The sequence below is a fragment of the Taudactylus pleione genome, unplaced genomic scaffold (genome assembly GCF_031769625.1).
Source record: "Taudactylus pleione unplaced genomic scaffold, aTauple2 ptg000116l, whole genome shotgun sequence".
Taxonomy (NCBI): domain Eukaryota; kingdom Metazoa; phylum Chordata; class Amphibia; order Anura; family Myobatrachidae; genus Taudactylus; species Taudactylus pleione.
Genome location: NW_028284518.1, coordinates 17,904,353 through 17,931,868, shown reverse-complemented (window position 1 = coordinate 17,931,868; position 27,516 = coordinate 17,904,353). Strand labels below are relative to the sequence as shown.

The window sequence follows — 27,516 nt, the reverse complement described above, 5'->3', positions numbered from 1 at the left end:
TCTGCTGCTTTTGAAGGTCCCAATGAGCACAGTGGCCTCCATCATCTATAAATTGAAGAAGTTCGGAACCACCAGGACTCTTCCTAGAGTTGGCCGGCAGTCTAAACTGAGTGATCGGGGGAGAAGGGCCCTAGTCAGGGAGTTGACCAAGAACCCAATGGTCACTCTGTCAGAGCTACAGCATTCCTCTGTGGAGAGAACTTTCCAGAAGGACAACCATCTCTGCAGCAATCCACCAATCAGGCCTGTATGGTAGAGTGGCCAAACGGATGCCACTCCTTAGTAAAAAGCACATGGCAGCTGGCCTGGAGTTTGCCAAAATGCACCTGAAGGACTCTCAGCCCATGAGAAACAAAATTCTCTGGTCTGATGAGAGAAAGATTGAACTCTTTGGCGTGAATGCCAGGCGTTATGTTTGGAGGAAACCAAGAACCGTTCATCACCAGGCCAATACCATCCCTACAGTGAAGCATGGTGGTGGCAGCATCATGCTGTGGGGATGTTTTTCAGCGGCAGGAACTGGGAGACTAGACAGGATAGAGGGAAAGATGAATGCAGCAATGTACATAGAGATCCTGAATGAAAACCTGCTCCAGAGCGCTCTTGACCTCAGACTGGGACGACGGTTCATCTTTCAGCAGGACAACGACTCTAAGCACTCAGCCAAGATATCAAAGGAGTGGCTTCAGGACAACTCAGCCAGAGCCCAGATTTGAATCTGATTGAACATCTCTGGAGAGATCTGAAAATGGCTGCGCACTGACGCTTCCCATCCAACCTGATGGAGCTTGAGAGGTGCTGCAAAGAGGAATCGTCAAAACTGCCCAAAGATAGGAGTGCCAAGCGTGTGGCATCATATTCAAAAAGACTTGAGGCTGTAATTGCTGCCAAAGGTGCATCAACAAAGTATTGAGCAAAGGCTGTGAATACTTATGTACATGTCATTCCTTAGTGTTTTTTTTTTTTTTATTAAGTTTGCAAAAATCTCAAAAAAAACTTCTTACACATTGTCATTATGGGGTATTGTGTGTAGAATTTTGAGGACAAAAATTAATTTATTCCATTTGGAATAAGGCTGTAACATAACAAAATGTGGAAAAAGTGACGCACTGTGTCTGTACTTTCATACTGTATGATAAAGAGAAGAGGGAGTTTTAGTAATTTGCACACCTAAATATGTAAATCTCCCCTTTGCTCAGGCAAATGGAACGCCAGCATGCCAATGTGGGCGGGTGAAACCTGGCCGCAGATACAAGGCAATAGACTTTTCTGAACATGAAGTCCCGAAATATCTCCAAAATCTTGCAGTAGAGACATCAGATGGAGGTATTGGGCTGAGATAAGTAAAGCAACACGTCGTCCCCAAACGTCGTGGCCTTAATATCCTTTGAACCCACTCGTATACCCTGAATGTTGGAGGCTTGTTGGATTAATCAGAAGTGGGTCTAAGCATAAATTAAAAAGGAAGGGAGATAATGGACATCTCTGCCGGGAACCCCTATACATCCTCACCTCACTCCCCACCCCGCAGTCCTCCAGGTGTCTCATTTTGTAGTGGACACTACTAAACTAAATAGTCCTTGATTATGCATTAGAGGCATGGACCCCAAGTTCTCTTACGTATGTGTTCCTTCTCAAAAGGACAAGAACCACGCATTTGCATGCCCTGGGCTCGGCTATTGATATGAACCATAATGTTGACAGATCAGAGTCGCAAACAAACAAAATGTGGACTAACCAAGCCAAGTTGTAGACACTATTAGTCAGAAAAGCAAGAAGCTCAGACTGGCTTGTTCCTGAGCAACAGATTTTATACTGAACAAAGGTCAGAGCAGATTAAATAGAGGCCAGATATTTGCCTAATCAGGAGGTGGTACTAATGATTCAGCAGTAAATTGCAGGAACTATTAAATGGTTCATCACAAAACATCAATACCAGTCCTGGATCTCCAACTGGAATTGGTATGATTAACCCTAACCCTCCCTTAGGAGTGCCTAACCCTAACCTTCCTCCCAGTGCCTAACCCTAATTTCCCCTCTAAGTGCCTAAACCTAAGTCCCCCCGGGGGTGCCTAACCCTAAGCCCCCCCCGGGGTGACTAACCTCCCCCCTCCTAGCCTAGCCCTTAGTTCCCCCGGGAGGCCTAGGCCGGGCGCTGGTCTCCCGCCATTGGTAAAATGACAGGCGTCTAGATTTAGACGCCTGTCATTTAACCCTCGCCGGGATAAAGCAGTTGGGTAGCCGGCTGTCGGGATTAGGTCCACCGGCTTCCCGACTGCATACCCTCCCACCGCCTAATGACCCTTATCAGTTATGCTACAATACCCTGGAAGAGGTATTATGTGTGTTTTGGTGGGATGAGGTAGTCAAACTCAGAGATTACCATATTTGTCTCTGCCTCAGCCATATTGTGTCTGCACTGAGGATACATGAACATCCCCAATATTTCTGCCATTATCAAAGTGCATCCATGGAATTTGTTAGTCTCTTAGATGGGTGGAGTAACTTAAGAATCCTCAATCATTTTTAAACCTTTGCTCCTATGGCTAGAGCCGGCCCATGCTCCTCCTGGGTCCTCCGTCAGCTTCTCCTTCTAATCTTCCGGGTTCAGGGAGGAGGAGGAGCCCGGGACTTCCTGCAGAGGTCACCAGCAGGAAGCTCCCGGGGCTCGGATGGGACGGTGACCCGCAGAGACCCCCTCACCTTGCATCAGCTGCTTCACAAAGGGCAGCTCTGATCACAAGAGCTGTCCTTTGCAATACTAATCGCATTAGTTAGTACATATGCGATTAGTAATTTTGCGGAGACTGGCAGGATGAACACCGCACGGTTAATTAATCCCGCCCAATATGTGGTATCCTGTTCGCTTCCATTTTCACCACATCCTGATCATACTATTGGACAGGTCTCTGCCTTTCCACAATACCTGGAACTAATGCACACCACTTCTGAAATACTCTGTGTTATTCAATATTCTCATGCTGTGATTGACTATAGCATGGTATTGCCTTGTCCACTCCAAAACTAGGTATAGTTGTTTGAGCAGGACATGATTAAAAAATGCAACAGATGCTATAACTCATCAAACACTCATATAAATGTATTTTCAAGGTTATCCCTGCTCAAAATCATAGAAAAGAATTGTGTGAGTTGTAATGTGCTAAACTATTAGCAGATAACATTTGATGAAGGTCAACATCAACCACACATAAAATATAATAATTTAAAAATAGAATTTATTTTTTCTTAATAGTAGCCCCACGTAGCGAATAGGTGGCCAATGCTGCTTCGTCTATGAATTTGACATTTCTAATGTAACTTTGGACACAGTCTTAATTACATTATCAGTAAAGCTAATTTCTAACAGCATGTTCTTCATTTATTTATTGAATATTTAAATGTTTGGCTGGTGATGTCAATATTTTTTTTCTTAGTATTTTACAGATATATGCTGATTCTGTATGAAAGTCAGCATAACCATGTACCGCTAAACAACATTCAAAATGTCTTGTATGTCACTTGTTTTTCAGACTGTGAAGAGACATTTAGGCCAATATATACTCAGAAATATGAGAAGGATATTGAAACAGATGTCGATGCAATGAAGGTAATACGTGCATGACTTTATATTTTGCATATTTTATAATGTACTCTTACCATTATTTATGTACGGAAACACAGTATAGCTGTGTTCTGCTGTGATGTAGCTATTACAGGTTGTAGTTGAGTTAACAGAAGAAAGATGCTATATACAATCCGCTTTTTTCTTTATGTACTCGTTTCTATTTTCGTGTCCCAAACCAAGCTGGATGTGTCACAAGAAAACTAATGGCTCAATGAAATCTTAAAAGAAATATACAATAAGGATGACATGTTACTTATATTTGAGAGTTAAATGTAAGAGCACCATCTTGTTTTTTTTTTACTTTTTCTTTTACATTATATCCATATATCTGGTTTATGAATACCAATAATTTGGCAATGGTAGGTCATGAAAAAATGTTTAACATGGGTGTAATTAAAAAAAAAAAAAAAGTAAATTAGTGCTGTTACAATATCAAAAATGTGTGAAACATTATAGGTATGCCGCATATCATTTTATGCTTATGCATTCTGTTCACATTGCTTTATGAATAAGACACATGTGAAGGTAAAAAGCTGCAAGAAAGACCATCGGCGCTACTGAGTCGCATGGCGCTTACGCTTTGTTTAACGTGACTTGTACCTCACGGAGGTAAGATGCATGTGTAAACATCTGTAGATCTTCAGAGGGAGTTTTCGAAAGAACTAGGTCCGAGAATATTTCTCGGACTAAGCTTTTTTTTGGGAGGGGGTTCTCATCTCTATGAAATTAGAAATAATTTCACCAGAATGGGCCTGACATAGTGAATCAAAAGAACAATTCCTTTTTAGACTCATAGGGTTATATTTACTAAAGTGAGAGTTTTTAGAAATGGAGAAGTTGCCCATAGCAACCAATCAGATTCTACATAAGGTTTAACTAGCACCTTCTAGAAGATAATAGCTATAATCTTAATGGTTGCTATGGGCAACATCTCTATTTCTAAAAAAAACACTCACTTTAGTAAATATACCTCATAAACACTCCTTTGGGTATATTAGTCCTCCAAGGTTTATAATCTAGCGCTTTTATAGTGAAGAAAGTTATTTGCATCTTCTTGTTTTCTATATGTGGGGGATAAGAGTTTGTAATTGACCACAGTGAGGCTGAAATCCAAGAAGGATTAATCTAGTCTGTTTCAAATTTATCATTGTGGACTTTAAAATAGTAATACCATTAGTCTGTTTTATATATACTATATATTGGAAGGCTCATAACAACATATGCAAGTATGCAATTTCCGAACGCAATGACTGGTTCGCGCATGCGTATTACAACCCATACGCATGCGCAGTTGTGCGAACATCGCTCGGAGTGAACGAGCGGCTCTGAATCAGGCCCTCAATTTCAAAGTCTGTATAGTAATAGACAGACTCTAGTCAGGGGCAAATGCCGGATTTTACGGGGGGGTTTCTGTATATGTGACAAACCTGTGGCACGCCATTTTGCGGAGAAGGGACACCAGTTATCAACACTAAAGAGCATGATAACTGACCACATTCCAATTCTGGTGCGAGGAGGGGATATGAATAAATTGAATCAAAACTGATCTACAGATTGTGTGATTGTGAGGGCTAAATGGAGGGGCTTATTTATAATGGGTGCAAGGTGTGCAGTGCACACGGGCCCCTAGGTTCAGGGGGGCCCACACACCGTACACCCTGCACCACCTCTCCGTCGGCCCGGCGCTGTCTGCAGCGCTGCAGAAATCACGAGGAAAATGGCCACTGCGTCCATTTCCCCGGTGATTCGCGCATGCGCAGTAGAGATGTCCCAGGTATGTGGCGTGGGCACCATGTTCCCGGAGGCCTGCGCATGCGCAGTAGACCCTGGCACAATGCCAGAGAGGCAGGTGTATCTGCATGCCAAATGCTACGTTACAGTATCAGCGGCTGTAACACTGTAACGTAGTGTTTCACATGCAGATACCCCCGCAGGTGCACAGAGAACATAGGCATGCTGCATATCATTTTAATCAGCAGAAGCTGCTTCTGCTATCTATTTGCATCGTTGTACGAATAAGACACATTTAAAGGTAAAAAGACGCACAAATAGACACTCTGCGCTCCTGAATCACGCCACGCCACGGCATGTCGTGACTAGAAGGGCTATTTAATGTGCCAGGAGGCTATATGTATGTGGACCCATCTGTATAATCTTGTGACCAGGTGCAGGGGATATCTAGTTAGAAGTTGTCCATATATTCTGACATTAGGTGAGTGTTTGTCGGGATCCTGATGTGACGATGGCGGTTGTATCTGGCGCTGAGGGTCTTGATAATGGTCACATCTGTGACCGAAACGTTGACCATACCGGACTAGATTATGGTGACATTTATGGATTAGCTGCTTTTAGCTAAGTACCGCATATGACCAGTATAATGTACTATGTTTGTTTAATATTAAATCAGTGGTGCTTTTTATTCTACGTTTATGATTAAGTCACACACCACAAGATTGGTGAGGTGTGACAGTTATTGAGCACCCTGAAAAGTGCGTAATTTTGTGAGTGCAAGCTTATGGCCATTATCTACTGTGTGTGTGTGTATAATATATATATAATATATATATATATATATATATATAATATAGGCACAGAAACAGACAAATCTCAGGTGCACAACTCCAAATTACTGATACTATATAAATGCAATAAAAGTTTGCAATCAATAGAGGTTTTTAGCATAATCATGGCCAAGGTTATGTGCCTACCCACCATATCCAGGTAACCTCTTTAGGGTGGGTCCCTAAAATACTAGGGTTCAAATCCAGAGCGCAGGACACCCCCAAACTAGCCCAGCTAAGCCGCCCCAGGGCACCGCCATAGTAAGAAAAGTGCAATGTAAAAGAAATACTTAAGAGCAGCCACAGCTGCATATAAATAATGAAAATAAAAAAAGTTAAGTATATGTATAATAAACAGTGAAGGGTTAAAATGTGTTATAAAAGAAAAATGTGTTATTATGCGGTGCCCTGAAACAGATCAACCAAAGCAATCCAGGGGGACCCACACCCCAAAAATGAACCAAAGTTGCACTATAGTATATAACTTGTAGGACTTACCTAGAATTGTGCCTAATACTAGAGTGCATATACATTACCAGACTCCATGCTTTTAAACCAATAAGGAAGGGGTGCTAATCCAGGCTGAGGGTGTCTCCTTTCCCTCAGGTGTGCAATACAGCACATTAAATGGAGTATATAGGAAAGGTTCCTGGACTGCACACCCTGAATATATATAATGGGAGGTGCTACCTGATGAGACTAATTGCAGGCACAAAAACAGATAAATCTCAGGTGCACAACTCCAAATGACTGATAATATATAAATGCAATAAAAGTTTGCAATCGATAGACGTTTTTAGCATAATCATGGCCAAAACCCGGGTTTTAGCTCCGGTGTAAAAGGGGTATAAGCCAGTTTATGGTGGCTAAAAAGTGGCGATTCTAGGCAGTCACAATACAATATTCATACACAGCTGCCACGTTGCAATGTTGCTAATACTCTAGACACGATATGTAAGTAATGATATGACGGCTAAGAAGCTGTAGCAGGTAGGAAATAACATCACAGTGCTTACTCTCATGACTGATAATTTAAACTGTCAAATTAAACAGCGGGGAAAACGGCAGAATACCTCAATCATTAAATCTTCCTTGGGGAATACCTCATTTAACTGGAGTAAAGAGGAAAATATTTGAATTTCCATCCAGAACTTATGCTGTAGCAGTGATAGGGATAAAGGTAGTATAATATAATATTAATACAAATTACACTGAGGATATAAAATCTCTAGAATGAATGATATAAAATCTCAGTTTATAATTTGGAGATCCATACTAATATCATATAATATACTGGAAATGTGGAATATTATTTGGTGGATCTATTGGAGGTACACTCCCATAATATTTATATGCCCTTAGCATTAGGTGCTAATTAAGGGAGAATTGAAATGACCTCTACATGATAACATTCTTTGTCTTAAAATAGACAAATTATATAGACCCTAATAATCCAGACCAGTATTTTTTCTCAGCTCCTAGGATCTGTATGTGGTACCTGTATTTAGAGGTCAGTTATGCCAAAATATGCTATTTCAGAAGCAATAGAGACCTATATTAGTGTACCCATATTTAAATATTTGCTCCTAAAAATAAAGGGATATAAGCTTTTCTCAGTGGGACTGAAAGTTGATTATCGAATATAGGGCCTGATTCAGACCCGCTCGCGAGCACTGAGCGCTCGCAAGCGGGTCGAAGTTGGCCCAGTGCGCATGTGCATGAGGGTGCCGGCTCCGTCGTGCGCATGCGCGAGACCTCGATAGCGACGGGCAAGACATTGCTTCGGGTCTCATTCCAAAGGGGGCGTGCTGTCGTTGGTGAGTGACAGCACGCCCCCTTTGGTGGGCGTGCTTGGGGCGTGGCTGCCCAGACGGAGGCGTTCCCATGGGAACGCCTACCATCTGGGGCCGGCCCCACTGACATCACAAGTGCTGTCAGTGGGAGTGATCTCGGCTCTGATAGAGCCGAAAGCACTCCAGGGCTTGCGGCAGCGCGACCCTACCACAAGGGTCTCGTCGCAAGCCCGATGGTCGCGATGGTCTTGACCATCGCGATCACCTTCCTGGCCGCTCTAAAAATTAAGAAGGACGGCCCTGATTCAGAGCGAGCGCTCTGTCAGAGCGTCCGGCTCTGAATCAGGGCCATACTTCCTATTTTACATTGATTACTAACTAGTAAGACAAACCTAGAGTATTAATATACCAACAAGTATCTGAGACACATTAATCAACACAACACAACCAAACGGAGACATACAGCGGAATAAGTAATTTTATTTTCAAATTTTTTCTATTTGAACACTTTGTACTCTTATCTATATTTTTAACATATTTCGCTGGTCTTGTTCACAATTAATGTTTTAATGCATATCTAATAAAGATTATTTTAAAGGAATATATTAAATTATCAATGTGCGCTGAACAATAGACAAAACCTTTTTTTTTTTTCTATCTCACATTGTGGTTCTGGGTAATAGTCACCTCTATGAAATTAATGATTAATATCTAGGTAAAATTATGTATGGGACTCTGACAGGTTTCGGGATTCCGGTGCTGATCGCTGAAATCCCAACGGTCGGTATTATGACCGCATCCCCTAGAGGAAGTCATGCTCGCAAAAAGGCAAAGGTCCTAAGATTGCAGGATCAGCACTTTTTCGATGTTCTCTTTGGGAGACCTGGAGGGGACATCCAAGTCAGAGGTGTTGTCTGGGCTAACACACCAATGGAATGATTATGATCCCAAATACCACTGTGCAATGCCAATGTGTGGCTTCGTGCAGTAGGGTGAGACCCTGATGACCCAGAGCCTGATTCATTACCGATCACAACTGTGATTACACACGCAACTGGCCGAGTGTTGCATTCTGCGCATGCATCACAGCGCGTGTGCGCATAGACTTCACTGCGATCGCAGTGACTACACAGACCCAGTGCAGTGTGATTGACAGGAAGGGACCGTTTGTGGGTGGTGATGGGGGGGGGGGTGGTCGTTGAAAACGTAGACGTACCAGTGTGTTTGAACGCTGTTACATGGGTGTGCATAAATTAGCCACTGCAATGCCATACGCAGCTTGGGCATTCACTGCGTGCGATGAGGTTAGCAATCTTGAGTAAGGTTATACCTTGTGCAAGTGTGCGTGAGGCCCCGGTTGTACTCGATGCTACTGATGGTTTTGCAGTCTTGCAAAGTATTACAGATGTGTGTAAGGTAAATTGGGTGCCCTTGGCTGTGATGGCATTGTGATTGCAATCATTAGAATATTTTCGCAGTAAGACTGTGTGCGTAATCGCTGCTGAGATCGCAATAGCGATCCTTACTGAATCAGGGCCACAGTTTTACCCCACAACATTAATTAGACAGGATTCAGGAGACTCCTCTACCTTGAAATGTTGAAGTTTCCCTGACTTTCTGGGAGAGCAGGTACATATTACTTCACAGCATTGTCTAGCTGCTTCTTATTGTCCCCTCCACCTGAAGTGCTTAAATCATAAACATTGCAACTTTATTATATGAATTATCTGCCCTTTATTCGTTTTAAGGCTCCCATACAGCTGTGACAGATCGCTGCGATGTTGCGATGGGATCGGAAATGCCGATCCGCCAGTCAGAAATGCTGACTAGCGGCCATCGATGTTCCGCGATCAATCGAAGGATCGATGAAATTCAAAATGTTCAATTTCACTGATATGCCAATCGCGAAAAATTTTTGTTCGTGATCGGCATATCTGTGAAATCCAATATGTTAGATTTCAGCGATCCTGCATTGCCGAGTTGCAGGATCTCTACATCACGACGATCCGTTGCAGATGTATGGGGGACTTTACTTGAGACTTCCAACTAGGAAAGAAAATTCCTACTGGATTTTTAAATGGGTAAACAATAGATGTGTATTTCATTACATTTTATAAGTAGGTGTGACTCTCGTATTTATTATTATCACATGATAATAAACAATTCTATCGTGTGTATGACACTTTATTAGCATTACCCTATTTGTATTAATGTACTTTTTCATTTGCTACTAAAACCGTCAATCATTACTCTTTCTCTATGCTATCTATACACACTTGTTACTCCTGACATACACCTGGCACAAATGCTAGGCTTACATCTTGTGAAGCGTCACATTTGCACTTAGATACGTTTTTTCTCAACTGTACATGAGCCCCATGGTGTAAAATTCAGTGTAATTGCAATATTTCCTCACCTATGATTCCTCGCCTATATATTTCTTCCTGTACATTTTTTAACCTCTCATAAACTCTGGAGAGTGACCACTTAAGCTCTCTTTACCAACATACTTTTATTTTTACTGTGCCTGCTTGTGCTGTATGTAATCATTCATGATTTAGGTTACATTTAAAATAAACTTGAAGATTACCTATATAACACACTACAATACTTGATTTCATTAGTGCTCCTTTCTATTTTCAGCATTCATACCCAGATCCAGATAAACTTGTTCAAAGAATGGCATCCTTACAGGTAGATTGTGATGCAGAACTTCCCAGTATGCCGTCAAGAGGTAAGTAGTCATCTTCCTCTTAGAAATAATATGATGTTTCTGAACAGGTAAAAAGAAACAAAGAGGGTACCTTAGCTGCAATCTTCGGTGCTAGATAAATAGTATGAGTACTCCCTACTAGTATGAGTACTCCCTACTATAGCTATTAGCTGACAACCAAAGAAACACAGATAAAAAAAAGAGAAAAATATCAGTGCTAGAACGTTTCTTGAGGACAAATGTTATGTTATATATGATAGAGATGTTAGGTGAGCAGATATTAAGAACACTAATTTCGACAATAAAAACATAAGCAAATAGATTAGTTGCGAAGAGCCTGAATGAAGTCCCTCCTGTAAGTTAGCAATGCAGTCCGAGCTTCTTACCACTCCTGTAATAGTCTCTCCATTATTGGTAATGCTATTTTGTGTACACAGAAATCCGCAGTAATTAAGCTCTACAAAGTAGGTTTGTGCTATCTCAAGTCAGCAACAATAAAATCTATATTGTGTCTCCATGCACTCTAACTTTATGAGGAAAGTAGCAACTGAATGTGGTCTTGAGAGTTTTGGGCTGCCCTTTATCAAGCTAATCATAGTGACCAATTGTGCAAGTATATATGGAATTGCATTTGAAAAAATAATTGAATAAGCAAAAAATAAAATGAGTTCAGTTGTTCAAGAACACCCAAAGCAAACCATTGACTTGTTTCATAGACAAGAACAGAATTATATAAAATGTTATTACTATTATGCAAGGCAAAAGGAAATGGGCTTGGGGAACCCATATCATACCAAGAAAAGATATCTGGCAACAAATAAACTTGTACATACAGCAATGAATAGCATCGAGTGTGTAGTTAAACAGCATAAGCAAAATCTAGTGCTCAGAAAGTATAGGGTACATGAGACTCCACTAGTCTGATTTAGGGGGCAGGGTAAGGCAAAACTAATTGCTAGGCAACACTTAGTATAGTTATGTCCAAGCTTTACCCTATATTTAGAGCTTAAACTATCTGATATTAGAGGTGTGTAGGGGAGCCTGTGTAAGTTGAAAGTGGGGGCAACCGTCTGTCAGGTCACATTAGGACAGTGTTAGTTAATACTGTATGTCATGAAGACCTTTGTAATGGGTCAGTTGTGTGTGAACATAAAAATGTGCATGGCTAACCTTATAGCAAAACAGAGGGGCTGAGCAGGGCAACAATAAACATCCTAAGATATAGTAAAAATAAAATTACAAAAGAAGCATGATAAGAAAAAAACATGATTAGTCAAGACACTTCTGAGAAAATAAGGCAGAAAACCAAATATAATAAAGACAGTGGGCAAAATTCGGAAATGCCCTTCTGTAGGCACAATTACATAATATAGTTCCACTCATAGTAGAAATAAAAAACATTAATAAATTTTTGGGCAATACTAGTCCTGGCACCCTAGAAGAAATACTGTATATCATCATATACAAATCACATATGCTGAAAAACACAGTAACTTACAAAAAACATCCAAGACTATACTATTTATTCAGGCCACTTGCGCTGATGATGCCATGATTATGAATCCATCTTGCCACTAGGCCAGTGTTTGTTAACCACGGTCTTCAAGGCACACTAACAGTCCAGGTTTTATGGATAGCCATACTTGAGCACAGATGACTTAATTAGTACTTCAGTTACAGTATTTTGATTTAACCATCTGTTCTCAAGAATGGTTGTGTCATAACTCACGGATGGATAGAATGGATGCTGACCCGTACTGTAGGATTGGCTAATTACTAGAGCAGAGGGGCCAAGTCTAATGTGCCAGTGGTTTTCGCCATAAATCCTCGCAAGAGGTTTGGGCTTGGCTGCGCCCAACACACAGTTCGCGTCCGTCTGTCTGGGTTCCTAAGTACGAGGCTGGTCGACACTGGAACCCCGAAAAGAACTTGTCGCCATGAGGTGTAGCAAACATAGTCATAAGAATAGGGTCAAAACCAGGTGGACAAACACAGCACCAGGAAGGAGGCTAAATCAGGTCAGAAACAGGCCGAGGTTAACACTAGAGAGCAGTACCAGGGGTTTTAACGGAATCAAGTCAGAAGAATAGCCAAGGTCAGGAACTGGAGATCAGGTAACATGTACAACACTTGAACGCAGGAGCAAGGTATTTAGCCTATTACTCTGGCGCTGAATAGTGCTCAGAGCGTTTTTGGCGCACCTACTCCTTTAATTCTGAAACAGAGAATTATGAGAGCCGTTGCTGCCTGCAAACCACAGCCATCCACCACAGCTAGGGGAGGGAGAACCGGACAGCTCACAGCAGCCGACGGCAGCAGGGACCACTTCATATGTACCATATGTTCACACACTGTTTGTTCATATTTACCAATATAAGATAAGCCACAGAGGCAGGTTAGGATATTCACCACAAAAGTGCTGAGACACGACACATAGAATTTGATCTGGAACAAGCATTCAAATCTAGGAGGCGCTAAGAGGTTGCCTGTTAGCACAGACTTTCCAGTAGTGCATTTCACACATTTGTAACGTCCTCACTTGGTAGTCGGTGGAGATTTTGAGGGGAAAATACCCTCTAGCATATCACGTAGGTGGGGGAATCCTCATAATTTTTAGTTTAGGTTCGTGTTGAATACTTAGTAAGGGGCATGATTGATGAAGAACAGATAACGATTTATTGAATTCAATTAAGGCCATAGGTTTTTAACTGATCGGGTTAAGTCAGAGAACTTATGATTAAAAAGAGTCACAAAGGTTGGCGGTAGTTGGAATTATACAGTATGTAACACGATTTTCTGTGGTAAAAACAAAATATTGGAAATGGCATTCTTTATTAAGGTGCAACTACTCTATACCCCATGGATTTTTCCCATTTCATCGATATTGATTGCATGAGGTGATACATCTTATTATAAGGAATTGTGACCTAGTTAAGCCAAATTTCATCCACTGAGGGTAGAGACTAGTCGCTATCAGGGTGCTGTTAATGTCAGTGTCTTTGGTATAAAAGGAAATAAAGATCTATTGACTTTGCAGGGCAATAGTGACATCCAGGAAATGTATCAGCTTATGGACTTCTTATGTTTAGTTGATATAGTACATTCTTTTTTATTATTTGTATCCAACACCTCCATTTTTAGCACATATTGCAACCTTTAATTTGGTTGAGCATTTTTGCATATTATATAAATAAATAATTTAGCTACAGTTGTATTTTAATTCATGGTTATGTTTTCTGTCCTTATCTAGATCATCCACAGTCTCTTCACAGCTCCCCAGGTTTTGCACATGGCAATGTTAGCGAGACTTTGTTTGGTGCGTCTACAAATGAGCCAGAGGAGCGAGAACATGGAATACACGATGAAGCACTGCAAAGAAAACTGCAAGACGAGATGAATTATCATCAGACTGGCAGCCGTATTGATCATGTGACAAACACTAATCCTCTATACATGAGTGAAATGAGAAGCAGAAAAGTATTTAATGCTCCTATTTCCTCTGGCAGCAATATTGCACATCCAGTTCATGTGGGATCATTTAATGATTATGAGAGTGGCCCAGGTATTTATGGCTCGGGTACAGGGCATGTAGATGACCCTCTGCGTAATGAACACCCAGCCATGCTGCATAATCTACCACCTCCATTTATGACATGGAATCCACCTGGTACAATACTACCTGGTGCAGTATATGCATCTATGGCACATCCCGGACAGCCGCCACCAAGTTTTGATCAATACAATTCCACCAAAGTTCCAATTGCAGAATCAATGCCAAGTCTTTATTTACAAAATCCAGGCTTTCCGTTTACTGGTGGTGCAGGCTACCACGTAGGTGAGTGTGGCTGTGTATCTTTTCCAAAGCAATGTTTACATATAGCAAGTGTCTTTCCATTGGTTGACATGGATAATTGTCAGTATAAATGGGTTACATCAGCATTCCCAAACGGTGCCGCAGAGTACATACAGGGGTGCTGCAACTGGAAGTTCCAGTCTGGTCCGTAGGGGTCTTAGTGTTCGGTGCCTGCTTGTAGGGGAGTGGTGTGGGTAGAGCGGGAGCTGTGAGTGGCAGTGAAGTGTGGGGATGGGCTCTGACAGTGATGGATTGCCCTGCCAGCATTCTGCAACTGACCTCTATTTACACCTGATCTCTATTTCCATAGGGGCGCAGCACTACCTCTGCAGATGCTGCATTCCCTATGCTGATCTCCTCAGCATCCTATTGTACATCACTGTACAGCTGTCTCCCTCTCCTCCACAAGCTAAAGTATGTGTGTCATCTTGCCCCCTCCCCACACCTCAGGCCCAAATGTGTATGTTGCAAAGTCCCCCCAGTACCTAGTGTATCTCACCATGTCCCACAGGCACTAGTGTGTGTCACCATGCCCCCTGTATGTGTCACCATGTGTGGCCGCCCCAGGCCCCTATGTGTGTGTGTGCCATCAAGTCCATCCCGCAGGACCCAATGTGTGTGTGTCACCATGTCGTCGTCCCCCAAATCCCAATGTGTGTGTGCCACCATGTTCCCCTCCCCCACGCCCCAGTGTGTATATGTCTCACAGTATGTATATCACTATGCCCATCCAGCCCCCAGTATATGTATCCATGTCGGCCCATGTGTGTCTCTTATTATCTTTGTGTGTGTTTGGCCTTTCTTTTTCCTCCTTTGCATGTGTCTCCCGATTACTCCTCTGATTATATCTGTCCCACCACCCACCTTTCCCCTGTGCCCTTTGCACTGCCCTGCACTTTCTCCTGCCACCCCTTTTCTTCTTCAACTTTTACCCTCTTTACCACTTACCTTCCTCCTCGATTGGGTCATGATGGCAGTCGATCAGAAGCAACAAAAAAACCTGAGGCAGGAAAGTACAATCTTCTTGTGTTTTAACTTCTATACCTGAGTAACAGCTCTAAAGGATTTGAAACAGATTTCGCATGATCACATCACTGCTGTGCAATTAGCATAGTTATATATGTGTGTGTGTGTGTGTGTGTAGAGAGAGAGTGTGAGTGTGTGTGTTTATTATCAGGTTACACTATGTTTGTTTTTACTTTATTTTTTTGAGATATACAGTCAGGTGCAAAAAATATTGGGACATTGACAGAATTTTCATATTTTGGCCTCTATTCACCACCACAATGGCTTTAAAATTAAACAAACAAGATGTGCTTTAACTGCAGACTTTCAGATTTAATTTGAGGGTAATTACATCCAAATCAGGTGAACGGTGTAGGAATATATGTGCCTCACACTTTTTAAGGGGCCAAAAGTAATGGGACTATCAACTCAAAAGCTATTTCATGGACAGGTGTGGGCTATTCCCTCGTTATTTCATTATCAATTAAGCAGGTAAAAGGTCTGGAGTTGATTCTAGGTGTGACATTTGCATTTGGAATCAGTTGCTGTCGACTCTCAATATGAGATCCAAAGAGCTGTCACTATCAGTGGAGCAAGCCATCATTAGGCTGAAAAATCAAAACAAACCCATCAGAGAGATAGCAAAAACATTAGGTGTGGCCAAATCAACTGTTTGGAACATTCTTAAAAAGAAAGAATGCATCGGAGAGCTCAGCAACACCAAAATACCCGGAAGACCACGGAAAACAACTGTTGTGGATGACAGAAGAATTATTTCCCTGGTGAAGAAAAACCCCTTCACAACAGTTGGCCAAATCAAGAACACTCTCCAAGAGGTAGGTGTATATGTGTCATAGTCAACAATCAAGAGAAGACTTCACAAGAGTGAATATAGAGGGTTCACCACAAGATGTAAAACATTGGTGAGCCTCAAAAACAGGAAGACCAGATTAGAGTTTGCCAAACAACATCTAAAAAAGCCATTACAGTTCTGGAACAACATCCTATGGACAGATGAGACAAAGATCAACTTGTACCAGAGTGATGGGAAGAGAAGAGTATGGAGAAGGAAAGGAACTGCTCATGATCCAAAACATACCACCTCATTAGTGAAGCATGGTGGTGGTAGTGTCATGGCGTGGGCATGTATGGCTGCCAGTGGAACTGGTTCCCTTGTATTTATTGATGATGTCACTGCTGACAAAAGCAGCAGAATTAATTCTGAAGTGTTTTGGGCAATATTATATGCTCATATTTAGTCAAATGCTTCAGAACTCATTGGACGGCGCTTCACAGTGCAGATGGACAATGACCCAAAGCATACTGCAAAAGCAACCAAAGAGTTTTTTTAAGGCTAAAAAGTGGAATGTTATGCAATGGCCAAGTCAATCCCCTGATCTGAATCCGATTGAGCATGCATTTCACTTGATGAAGACAAAACTGAAGGGAAAATGCCCCAAGAACAAGCAGGAACTGAAGACATTTGCAGTAGAGGCCTGGCAGAGTATCACCAGGGAATGAAACCCAGCGTCTGGTGATGTCTATGCGTTCCAGACTTCAGGCTGTAATTGCCTACAAAGGATTTGCAACAAAGTATTAAAAAGTGAAAGTTAGATTTAGGATTGTTTAGTTGTATTGTCAGGTTGTAGCATGTTCATGAGGGAGGGAGCCAGGCACTGAACGATATCGTTCTTGATATCGTTCAGTGTTTCTGCTCTGTGTCGTCAACGATACTGAGCACACCCTTGCCAGGGACACACTGGACGATGTCGCTCATGGAGCGAATCATCCTGTGTGTATGCAGCTTTAGTCACGAGTGGCTGGTCGTTTATCACTCTGCTGGTCGTTTATCACTTTCCAGAGCTTAATACATCTGCCCCGACTATAAGGATTTAAGCATGTTTGGCAAAGTGTAACTGCACTGCTGGTACACGCAGGGCTCTGTTGTAATGTAAAACATAAAAACGTCTTCAGCTTTTTTCATCTCTCCCTCATACTGTAGCTATTGTTATTTTCTGATGTTCTGTCTTTTCTTATAGGTGCAGTAGATAGCAATGTGCCCTACGACACAAACTTCAGGTATCCACAACAATGTTCTTCAGGTAAAACCAACAATCAATTATTCATGCCAGAAACACATGTATCAATGTTTTTGTAACATGGTAAATTCCTAGTATTCATTGTTTCGCTCACAGCTATACTGGCTGTAGTCTCTGTAGTTTCTCAGTCAAAAACAAGGGGAGGGGGGTGTTATAGAAAGAAAAGGAAGAATAAAACAAGACGGGTTTTGTCTGTACAGATCTCGCACAGTAAATAAGAACATAATCTATGACAGAGGCCACTTGTGTAAGAGGTAGACCATGCTATGTGAGAATACCAGCACCTTCATGATTGGTAAAGATCAGGCCAACTCTGGGCTTTTTGTATGGTACAATCAACAGTATACAAAATATTACATTGTTAACTTGGTGTAGCCACCAGATCCATTTTATTAGTGGGGAAGAAACAGAGGTGCAGTAGGTCCAGGGCCGGAATAAGGTCTGTGGGGGCGCCTGGGCAACAAACTTGTGGGGGCCCCTATCAATAACATTATTAAAGTGATATATTGGCGATGTTATAAAAGAGTTATGCCAGGTACACACTAAGCGATATGTTGTCCAATCCGGCGGGCGGAGCGACCTATCGGGCTCACCGGCCAGTGGAGTAGCTTTCCCAAACGCCTGAGATGAGTATGGGAGGTTGAAAAAGATACAGAGGGAACACTTTTGGAAATTTTTGGTTTACTGGGAGCCATAAATGGGTGTATTACAACAACAGGCTAGAATTGCAACAGGTAAATGTATCATTCAGAAGAAGAATTATAATCCTTTTTTAGGATTCTACCTCTATTGTACCCTGATGGGGTGCTCCTCCAAGGCTACATAAATGAATGCAATAATATCACTCAAGGGTGAAAAATAGGATAGTCTATATAAAGGAGTGCACTGATTCTCAAATTGTTCAAGTTAACATAGATAAAATAAAACATACCTTTTATTTATGTAATATAAAACACATCTGCATGTGACTTAGAATTAAAATACAGTGAAAGAAAAGGAAAATGTGAAGAGATGAAAATATTAAAATAAGGATGTGCACCGTCTGTACATCTATTATTTTAGTTTGATGTGGTTTGTTCAATTCTAGATAGATGTCAGTATTGAAGTGCCAATATATAATATAAAATAAGTCATACATATAACTTAAAATTACACCTGTAAATAAATAAATTTGTTGTGTGTGCTTTCCTAATTAATATCAATACATGGACTAAAAATGCGTCTAGTATTATTAGTATATATAGTTCTTATTAATTGTATTCTATCCTTGTCGCTTTAGATGGTGTAAATAATGAATAGTAATTTCTACCTCTTCGATCTGTGGGCCTTATTCAGAGATTTATACAAACCCAATGGTCTGCGTACATCTCCGGCGGTGTTAGATCTGCGCATGCATAGATGCCGCACCGCGCATGTGCAGATCTCTTTCTGCAAGATCGCTTGCAGTGCCTTCTAAGCCGTAGCATGATTAACATGCTGCAGCCATTTGGGGGTGGTGATGGACAGTGTGTGTCGGCCCCCTTTTTGAGACATGGCGAGGCCAGTGTTTGCGTCTTCCGTCACAGCTTCACTGGCCCGGGCAGTGAGAAAACATGGATCTTCCCGAGTAACCAGAGGGCAGTAGGCGTCTTTTTACACTAGATGCCTCCTGCGGCAGTGGCGTCATGAGGAGGGTGCGGGCCGCACCCAGGTGTCACCCTTGGAGTGGGTGACATCAAAATGCTGGCTCCTCTGCAGTGGTAGGAGTCGGGTGCTGCATTGCAATGTTCTCCTGCAGCACCTGGTTCCTGTTATAGAAGAGGAGCCGACAGTGCAGACTGCCTAGTCTCCGGGGGCTGCCCTGCATCTCCGGTGATGCTGGGCTGCCCCCGGAGTGATGTTATCGGGATCCCCAGCGAGGCCATGCCCCTTTATTTAGGCCATGCCCCTTTTCAGCCGGACGCCTCTGTCCGACGGCATTAGCATATTATTGCACAGCTGCTGTGTACCAAGTCACAGTGGCTGTGCAACTCTGAATCAGACCCTGTGCTGTTATGTGTTATGTGACTAATATATTTTAGGCACATAACACACTAATGGTATTATAAATTATGTCTATTATATACACTTGGTTTCAAGTTTAATAGCCAGCTTTACATGTAGCAATTCATCAAAATACTTTGCAACTTTGTATTTCATCCGGCTGCACACAGTGGGTCTGTTTCAGAGGTGAACGCTAATGCAGCCATGACTGCGTCTTTTTATACAGCGCAACTGCGTCTTTATGCTAATGCTGCAGCTAATGGGACTTGTACAGAGATGTCCACTGGCTACGGCGGTAATCCGGCGCTTTGCGTATTAAGACTTACCATCAGTCGAACGGTTGAACATTGCACCAGCCCTAGGGAGGCGTAGGACCTCTGGACCTGATTCAGAGCCGCTCGTTCGCTCCGAGCGATGTTCGCACATCTGCGCATGCGTATGGGTCGTAATGCGCATGCGCCAACCAGTCATTGCGGTCGGAAATCGAGCGCTTGCAAAATAGCGAGTGTCTGCTAATTTGAGTGACAGGATGAGGCGTTTGTGGGTGGTAACAGGGGAAGGTGCTTGAAAACTGGGAGTGGTGATCCGAACGCAGGCGTGCCAAACGGTCAAAACGGGCGTTTTAAGGGTGTGCATAATTAACAAAGCAGCGTCATCGACCACGACACTTGGTTGTTTCTTAGCCTGAACTGTTCACATGATTGCGGTAGGAAAATCCTACCACAAGCACTGCGAGCAGTTCAGATGCCTTTCGATGTACTCGATTAATCAAATAAATAGCGGAGATGACGTAGGATGCGAGCGGCCAGTGGGCGTCTTTACAAAATAGCGACCGCATGTTTTGTTCGCTCGCTCGCTCGCTCAGACATAGAGGCGTCAACAGACCGCAAAGAGCGAGCGCTCAATTTAAATAGCCGGCCCCTTTTTCTGAACGAGCGAGCGCAAATAGCGTTCGCTCTGAATCAGGCCCTCTGTCTGAATGTGGCCACCAAAATCCTTGCATCTACAGAAAAAGATGCAGTCGCTGACTGCGACACACACGGGTCTGGCTAGCCACCCCCCTGTTACTACTCAGGAACACCCAGTGAAGTTGCCTTTCTCTGGGTCCAAATTTGTTCCAGCAGTAACCATCTAGATGCATGCGCAGACTGAAAAAAAAATCATCCGCTTGCGCCTAACAATCGACTGTATTAGGAGTTCTAATCACTACACCCCATAGATGTCCTGTTCATTAAATTACTGATGACCAGATTAGGTACAGTGCATATTTAATTATATCCATAACAGGTCATAATAGACCCAAAATAAGTTCTTACTAATGTATTACTTATTCATAAGAGATGTTGTTTTTTATAAGTCTGTAAGGTGTTTCAAAATCTAGTGTACTCTGAAATCACTTGTAGCTCGTGTATTTTCATAATCTGAGCAACGATGGTTCTGTAACCTAATTGGGATCATATTAAACCTGAGTGAGTGATTGTAATATGATGAATCGTAGGTAGGTTTTTTTTGTTGTGATGGATTAATGCCCAGTATCAATCGCCTGGTCAGTGATTGAACTTGTAAGTAAATTGAATATACAGTAATAAGAATCCTATTGGATCCGCTATTCAGTTGTTCATTTCACATAGATAATATGTAATCCTGAGTACTGGTTGCCCAGGCATTAGTAGTCTGTGAGCGTGTTACATACAGTGCATTGCAAAAGTATTCACCCCCCTTGGCTTTTTACCTTTTTTGTTACATTACAACCTGTAATTTATTTATTTTTTTAAATCTGAATTTTATGTTATTGATCTGCACAAAATACTTTAATTTGGTGAAGTGAATTGAGAAAAATATATATATATATATATAAAACAATCTTTATAAATAAAATTCAGAAAATTGGCATGTGCATATGTAATCACCCCCTTTGCTATGAAGCCCCTCAAAAGTTCTGGTGCAACCAATTACCTTCAGAAGTCACATAGTTAGATTTCACAAAGATGGACTTCATTTCACTAAGTGTCACATGATCTGTCAGTATAAACACACCTTTTCTGAAAGGCCCCAGAGGCTTCAACACAACTAAGCAAGAGGCATCACACCATGAAGACCAAGGAGCTCTCCAAACAAGTCAGGGACAAAGTTGTTGAGAAGTACAATTCTGGGTTGGGTTATAAAAGAATATCCAAATCTTTGATGAGAGGGTCACCGACCAAAACTCACAGTCCGGGCAAGGAGGGCATTAATCAGAGAGGCAGCACAGAGACCAAAGGTAACCCTGAAGGAGCTGCAGAGTTCCACAGCAGAGACTGGTGTATCTGTGCATGTGACCACAATAAGCCATACACTCCATAGAGCTGGGCTTTATGGAAGAGTGGCCCGAAAAAAGCCATTACTTAGTGATAAAAATAAGAAGACACAATTTGAGTTTGCCAAAAGGCATGTGGGCGACTCCCCAAATGTATGGAAAAAGGTGCTTTGGTCAGATGAGACTAAAATTTAACTTTTCAGCCACCAAGGAAAACTCTATGTCTGGCGCAAACCCAACACATCCCATCACCCCAAGAACACCACCACTACAGTGAAACATGGTGGTGGCAGCATCATGCTCTGGGGATGTTTTTCAGCAGCAGGGACTGGGAAACTGATTTGAGTCGAGGGAAAGATGGATGGTGCTAAATACAGGGATATTCCTTGAGCAAAACCTGTTTCAGTCTGCCTGTGATTTGAGACTGGGACGGAGGTTCACCTTCTAGCAGGAGAATGACCCAAAGCATACTGCTAAAGCAACACTGTAGTGGTTTAAGGGGAAACATTTAAATGTGTTGGAATGGCCTAATCAAAGCCCAGATCTCAATCCAATTGAGAATCTGTGGTCAGACTTGAAGATTGCTGTTCACAAGCGGAAACCACCCAACATGAAGGAGCAGGAGCAGTTTTGCCTTGAGGAATGGGCAAAAGTCCCAGGGGCAAGATGTGGCAAGCTCATTGAAACTTATCCAAAGCGACTTGCAGCTGTAATTGCCGCAAAAGGTGGCTCGACAAAGTACTGACTTTAAGGGGGTGAATAGTTATACACGCTGAAGTTTTCTGTTATGTTGTCCTAAATGTTGTTTGATTCACAATATAAAAAAACAACTTCACAGTTGTAGGCATGTTCTGTGAATGAAATGATGCACACCTTCAAACAATCCATTTTAATTCCAGGTTGTGAGGCAACAAAACATGAAAAATGCAAAGGGGGGTGAATGCTTTTGCAAGGCACTGTATATTAAGGATGATGATGGTATAAGTAAGGGAAGGAAAATCACATGAGGGAAAATGGCTGTTTTCATTGGATGATGATGAGTGTTTCTACCTGGGAGTCCTGACAATTTGTTCAATTTTTTTGACAAAGCGGCAGCAAAGTGCGTGACAGGCGTTAACTGTGCACTGTCAGATATCACCTTGATATCAATATGTTATGAACATGTGTGGATGAAAATAGGTCAGTATAAGGTGGGTTTAGCCTGCAAGTTTTAGATTAGGGATGCAGGCTTGAATATACTCATTGTGGCCACTTGATAAAGTCCCAGAAGGACGAAAGGCGTTGGGTAGCTGCCTTTTCTTGCCTGATGAACTTTGAACCTTTTAATCATCAATTCAGATAAGCATTGTTTGTAGAAAAAAAATGTTTTATCTCATTTTATAAAAAAAAAATATCAAATCAAATCATATATATGTTTGTTATATGTCAAAATAAATTGTTTTAAGTGTCACTTGTTTAAAAGAACACACTATTTTGAATATACACAATTATTGATTCACAAAGGTTTTCATACGGCCATTGCACTTCATTATTTGCTATACAACACACCAGGCGCTTGATGTAACTACATATATATATATATATATATATATATATATATATATAGCATCCAATGGTGGCACTCTGTAGAAATAACTTCACTCCAAAGTCAAAGCTTACAGCAACGTTTCAGCGCGTTTAATAGCGCTTTTATCAGGCCACATACATAAAAGCGCTATTAAACGCGCTGAAACGTTGCTGTAAGCTTTGACTTTGGAGTGAAGTTATTTCTGCGGATTGTGATTCACACTGTGGAAGGCACCCGGAGCAGTAATTATATATTTTCCTCATGAGTACCGGAACTTAGTTATATGTGCGTGTGTGTGTGTGTATGTATATGTATGTATGTATGTATGTATGTATATATATATATATATATATATGTGTGTGTGTGTATTATATATATATATATATATATGATATATGGCTGATGTTGTACTCATGGGGCCCAATTCATCTCGGATCACAACAGCATACGAAGATCGGCCGATGGCGCGTACTGCGCTGCATATGCATTGCAATGTGTTAGCATTGCAATCACCTACGCAGATACAAAGCCATCACAGACCGAGGGACAGGATGTCAGCATTTGGGGGTGATGACGGGGTAGTGGTCAGAGAAACGCAGGCATGCCAGTCCGTTTGAACGCCATTTCATGGGTGTGCATCAATTAGCCACTGTGACTGCATATACACAGCTTAAGTACTCACTGCGTGCAACGAGGTTAGCAATTTCTGAATCAGACCTGTTGTAATTGTACGTGAAGGGCCGATGTTTTACTTGATGTTCCCCTATGTATGTGCAGGACTGCAAGGTATGACGTATGCGAGATAGCGGTAGTGGTCGGCTCTATGCTGGCTGTGCGATGACTTTGCGTTTGCATTCATTAGCATATTTTTGCCACAGACCTGCGTGCGGAAATCGCAATAGCGATCTGTATTGAATCGGGCTCATAATGCTCAAATAACTTTAATTCCAACACTCATATACTTGACATGTCAGAAATAACGATTGAGAAGGCAAAAAAAGTTTTCAAAATATTTATATCTATGTAGAATACAATGAATTAATACATAAAAACACATTAGATAAAATTGCTTACCAGATAACACTATATAAAATAATGCTGTCGGCAGCATATTGTGGTCTCGTGCAATTGTAAAATCTTATAAATAAAAATATCTACATTGATAGGTCCAAATACGGAGACAGAATAACTTATATCAAAAAATCTTCTGGCTTTAATTACAATGTCTCAATAGAAAACACTGTTGCTAATGATCAGCATAACACCAAATGATTATATGTGGTGGATAAAACAACCTTCTCCACTTATACTGCCACCTGATTAGTACCGTCAGAATAGTGGTGTTCTTGTGGGCGACTATACGGTATATACCAGGTTTGAATAAAGGTGTTCCTGTTAAAAGGATAATCCAGGATGGTAAATTATAAATTTGTTCACTTACAAGTCACGAGCTTAGTATTGTACAGCTGCAATGTTCCTGCGGGTAGTAGTAGATTAGTGCCCAGTTTAAACATCTGTCTCCACGCTCAACTGTACAGCAGCTGCTTCGACATGAATAATGAGGTCAACTTAGTGACCGTTCCATGAGCCGTTGTCGGACACACGCACCGCATGTCAATGCAAAGTCCCAGTCTGGCTGGGCACATAGACTCAAATGGCAATAAGCAAACTAGCTAGCAAAGTCCACATGAAGGAAGGTAGTAAGCAGGTGTCCACTGACATGTTTCGCTTCCCTATTGGAGACTTTTTTTTCTTAAAAAGTGGGAGGCGCATATAGAAACCGTTGTAATTCCTACAACGTTCACCTGATTTGGATGTAATTACCCTCAAATTAAATCTGAAAGTCTGCAGTTAAAGCACATCTTGTTTGTTTCATTTCAAAGCCATTGTGGTGGTGAATAGAGGCCAAAATATGAAAATTCTGTCAATGTCCCAATATTTATGCACCTGACTGTACATAAAAACAATACAAATAAATTACTACAATTTATCTCAGAATATAGTTATCACCATACATATCCCCCAACAAACAATTGAATTGATTCAGCACCTCTAATCATCAGTGCAGATGTAATTATAGGAATAAAACAATCAGGTGTCGTTCCTTGTGGGTAAAGAAAAATTGCTTTTGTGTCCAGATACAGATTCAGGATTGTTGCCCCTAGAACACACCTTATGGGGAAATTATTATGCTGGTCTGACTTGTCTGTCTGAATCGCAAAGTTTATGTAAATGCAGTGACTCCACTCAATCAGGTTGGAAGTGACTTAATACGTAAGGTTAATAGGTCCTTTGTTCTCTCCGGATTGAGCAAGTCCCGAAAACAGCCCCAAAGGTTCAAAAAGGGGATACTTAATGAGCAATCAGGTTCAAAAAGGAGATATTTAATGACCAATCACAGGTGTGCAGCCAGCCAAACTGCTAACTACTCACAGATCTCCCTCAGCTGGATGTGACATTCAGGACAGCTCCTAGTGTTCCCGGTAACGTTGCCTCATGCACTCCTCACTGCTGCATCTCTGTAGTGTATATATAGTGATCCCAATCTCGGGACATAATGGTCCACAGCGACACAATGACGTTATTTTTTTTTTATTATTTTTTTTTTTTTAGGGGGGGGGGGTCAAGGTGAATGTAACTAGTCCCAGTATAGCAACCTTAATGCGGTTTTCCGTCTAATTAGCTTGACTGTTTCTTTAGAAAGTAGTTCCCTCTGAAGAAACTACCTTCTGATGAAACCTTCACGCTAATTAGACGGAGTAATGCACACCCAATTGGTGGATTAACACTCTACCTACTTTTAGCTAGTTTTGTGTTACATATGACAGCCTCAGCCAATAAAAATCAGCATAATTCTTTTTGGCTATTATCGACAGACAGCCACAGCTTCAGCTATCTGCTGTTACAGTAAGCCACAACTTCATCCAGCCACAACTTCAGCCAGCAGCGTCTTCAGTTCAGCTAGCCAATAAGAATCAGCCCGATTCTTATTAGCTGCTGCTGGACATTCACCATGATCTACTGGTTGAGTGTCCATTATTGATCGCGATCAAAGTTTTGGCCTCCCCTGTATTGAGACATGGGTGTAGTAGGGCTGAAGGGCTCCGTAAAAGGTTGTGACAGTAGAGTAGGAAGGAGTCAATGAAGAATTGATTTTCCTATGATCAAGCATAGTAGAGTGAGGAATAGCTCCAAGGTCTCCTCAAATTGCCATCAGGACCTGAGATTCTCCAGATGTCCTAGTGGCAGGATGTGGGGATTCATGAAGAAAAATACTGCCAATCTAAAGATGAGCAGAAATCAATCAACAATAGATGAAAAACACAATCTGGAGCTCACTAGGTGAATCATTTATCTCCCAATTTTAAACCTAAGTTTCACCCAAAAACACAATCTTAATAATACGTAATATGGTTCAAAAAATGGTGCTTACATTCACATCTGCAATAACTTAATTAAGGTAAGGTTTGAACATAGTCATAGTGATACTTCCCTTCACTTTGTAGTTTTTGTTCATAGAAACGTCAAACGTCCTTTTGCACACGGATTATTCAATACATGAAAAGTATAAAGGAGAAAATATCCCCAACATCGTGTAATAAGGTTTATAGTAGAATTTTATTTAACAACTAGTACAACATATAATCACATTCCATAAGGGTATAGAATGGAGGCTATTACCAGAAGTAAGTTCAATTGATGCATATAGATGTACCGGTGGATTTAAAGGCTCCGGAACCCCTCCAACTCAGCATCTAATTTCACTGACTCCCGGAACAGGCTCCCCTAGCACCCAGTGTACTCCACCGCCAACGAGTTTCGAGCTGTAGTTCTTCTTCAAGGCTGTGTGAAGTGTAGCTCCCTGAAATCCCTTTTATAATATAGTGGACAACTGGTTCCTGGGTCATGAATTCAGAAAAATCTCAGTAGGTTTTCCTGGTCAGCTCCACCACCACCACCACTACCACCACCTAGCCAACTG

The 27,516-nt window shown here is 41.6% G+C and overlaps 1 protein-coding gene across 2 annotated transcripts in view; it reads left to right on the top strand.

The window, feature by feature from the left end:
• The window catches only part of RIPK1 (receptor interacting serine/threonine kinase 1), a 103,512-nt gene that overhangs the window by 61,358 nt on the left and 14,638 nt on the right, over window positions 1-27,516 (top strand). For both annotated transcript variants that reach the window (XM_088471718.1, XM_088471717.1), the window contains exons 8-11: window positions 3,531-3,607; window positions 10,623-10,713; window positions 13,943-14,527; window positions 17,590-17,652. In XM_088471718.1, coding sequence (XP_088327844.1) covers window positions 3,531-3,607; window positions 10,623-10,713; window positions 13,943-14,527; window positions 17,590-17,652 — 816 coding nt within the window. The remainder of the gene's footprint in view (window positions 1-3,530; window positions 3,608-10,622; window positions 10,714-13,942; window positions 14,528-17,589; window positions 17,653-27,516) is intronic.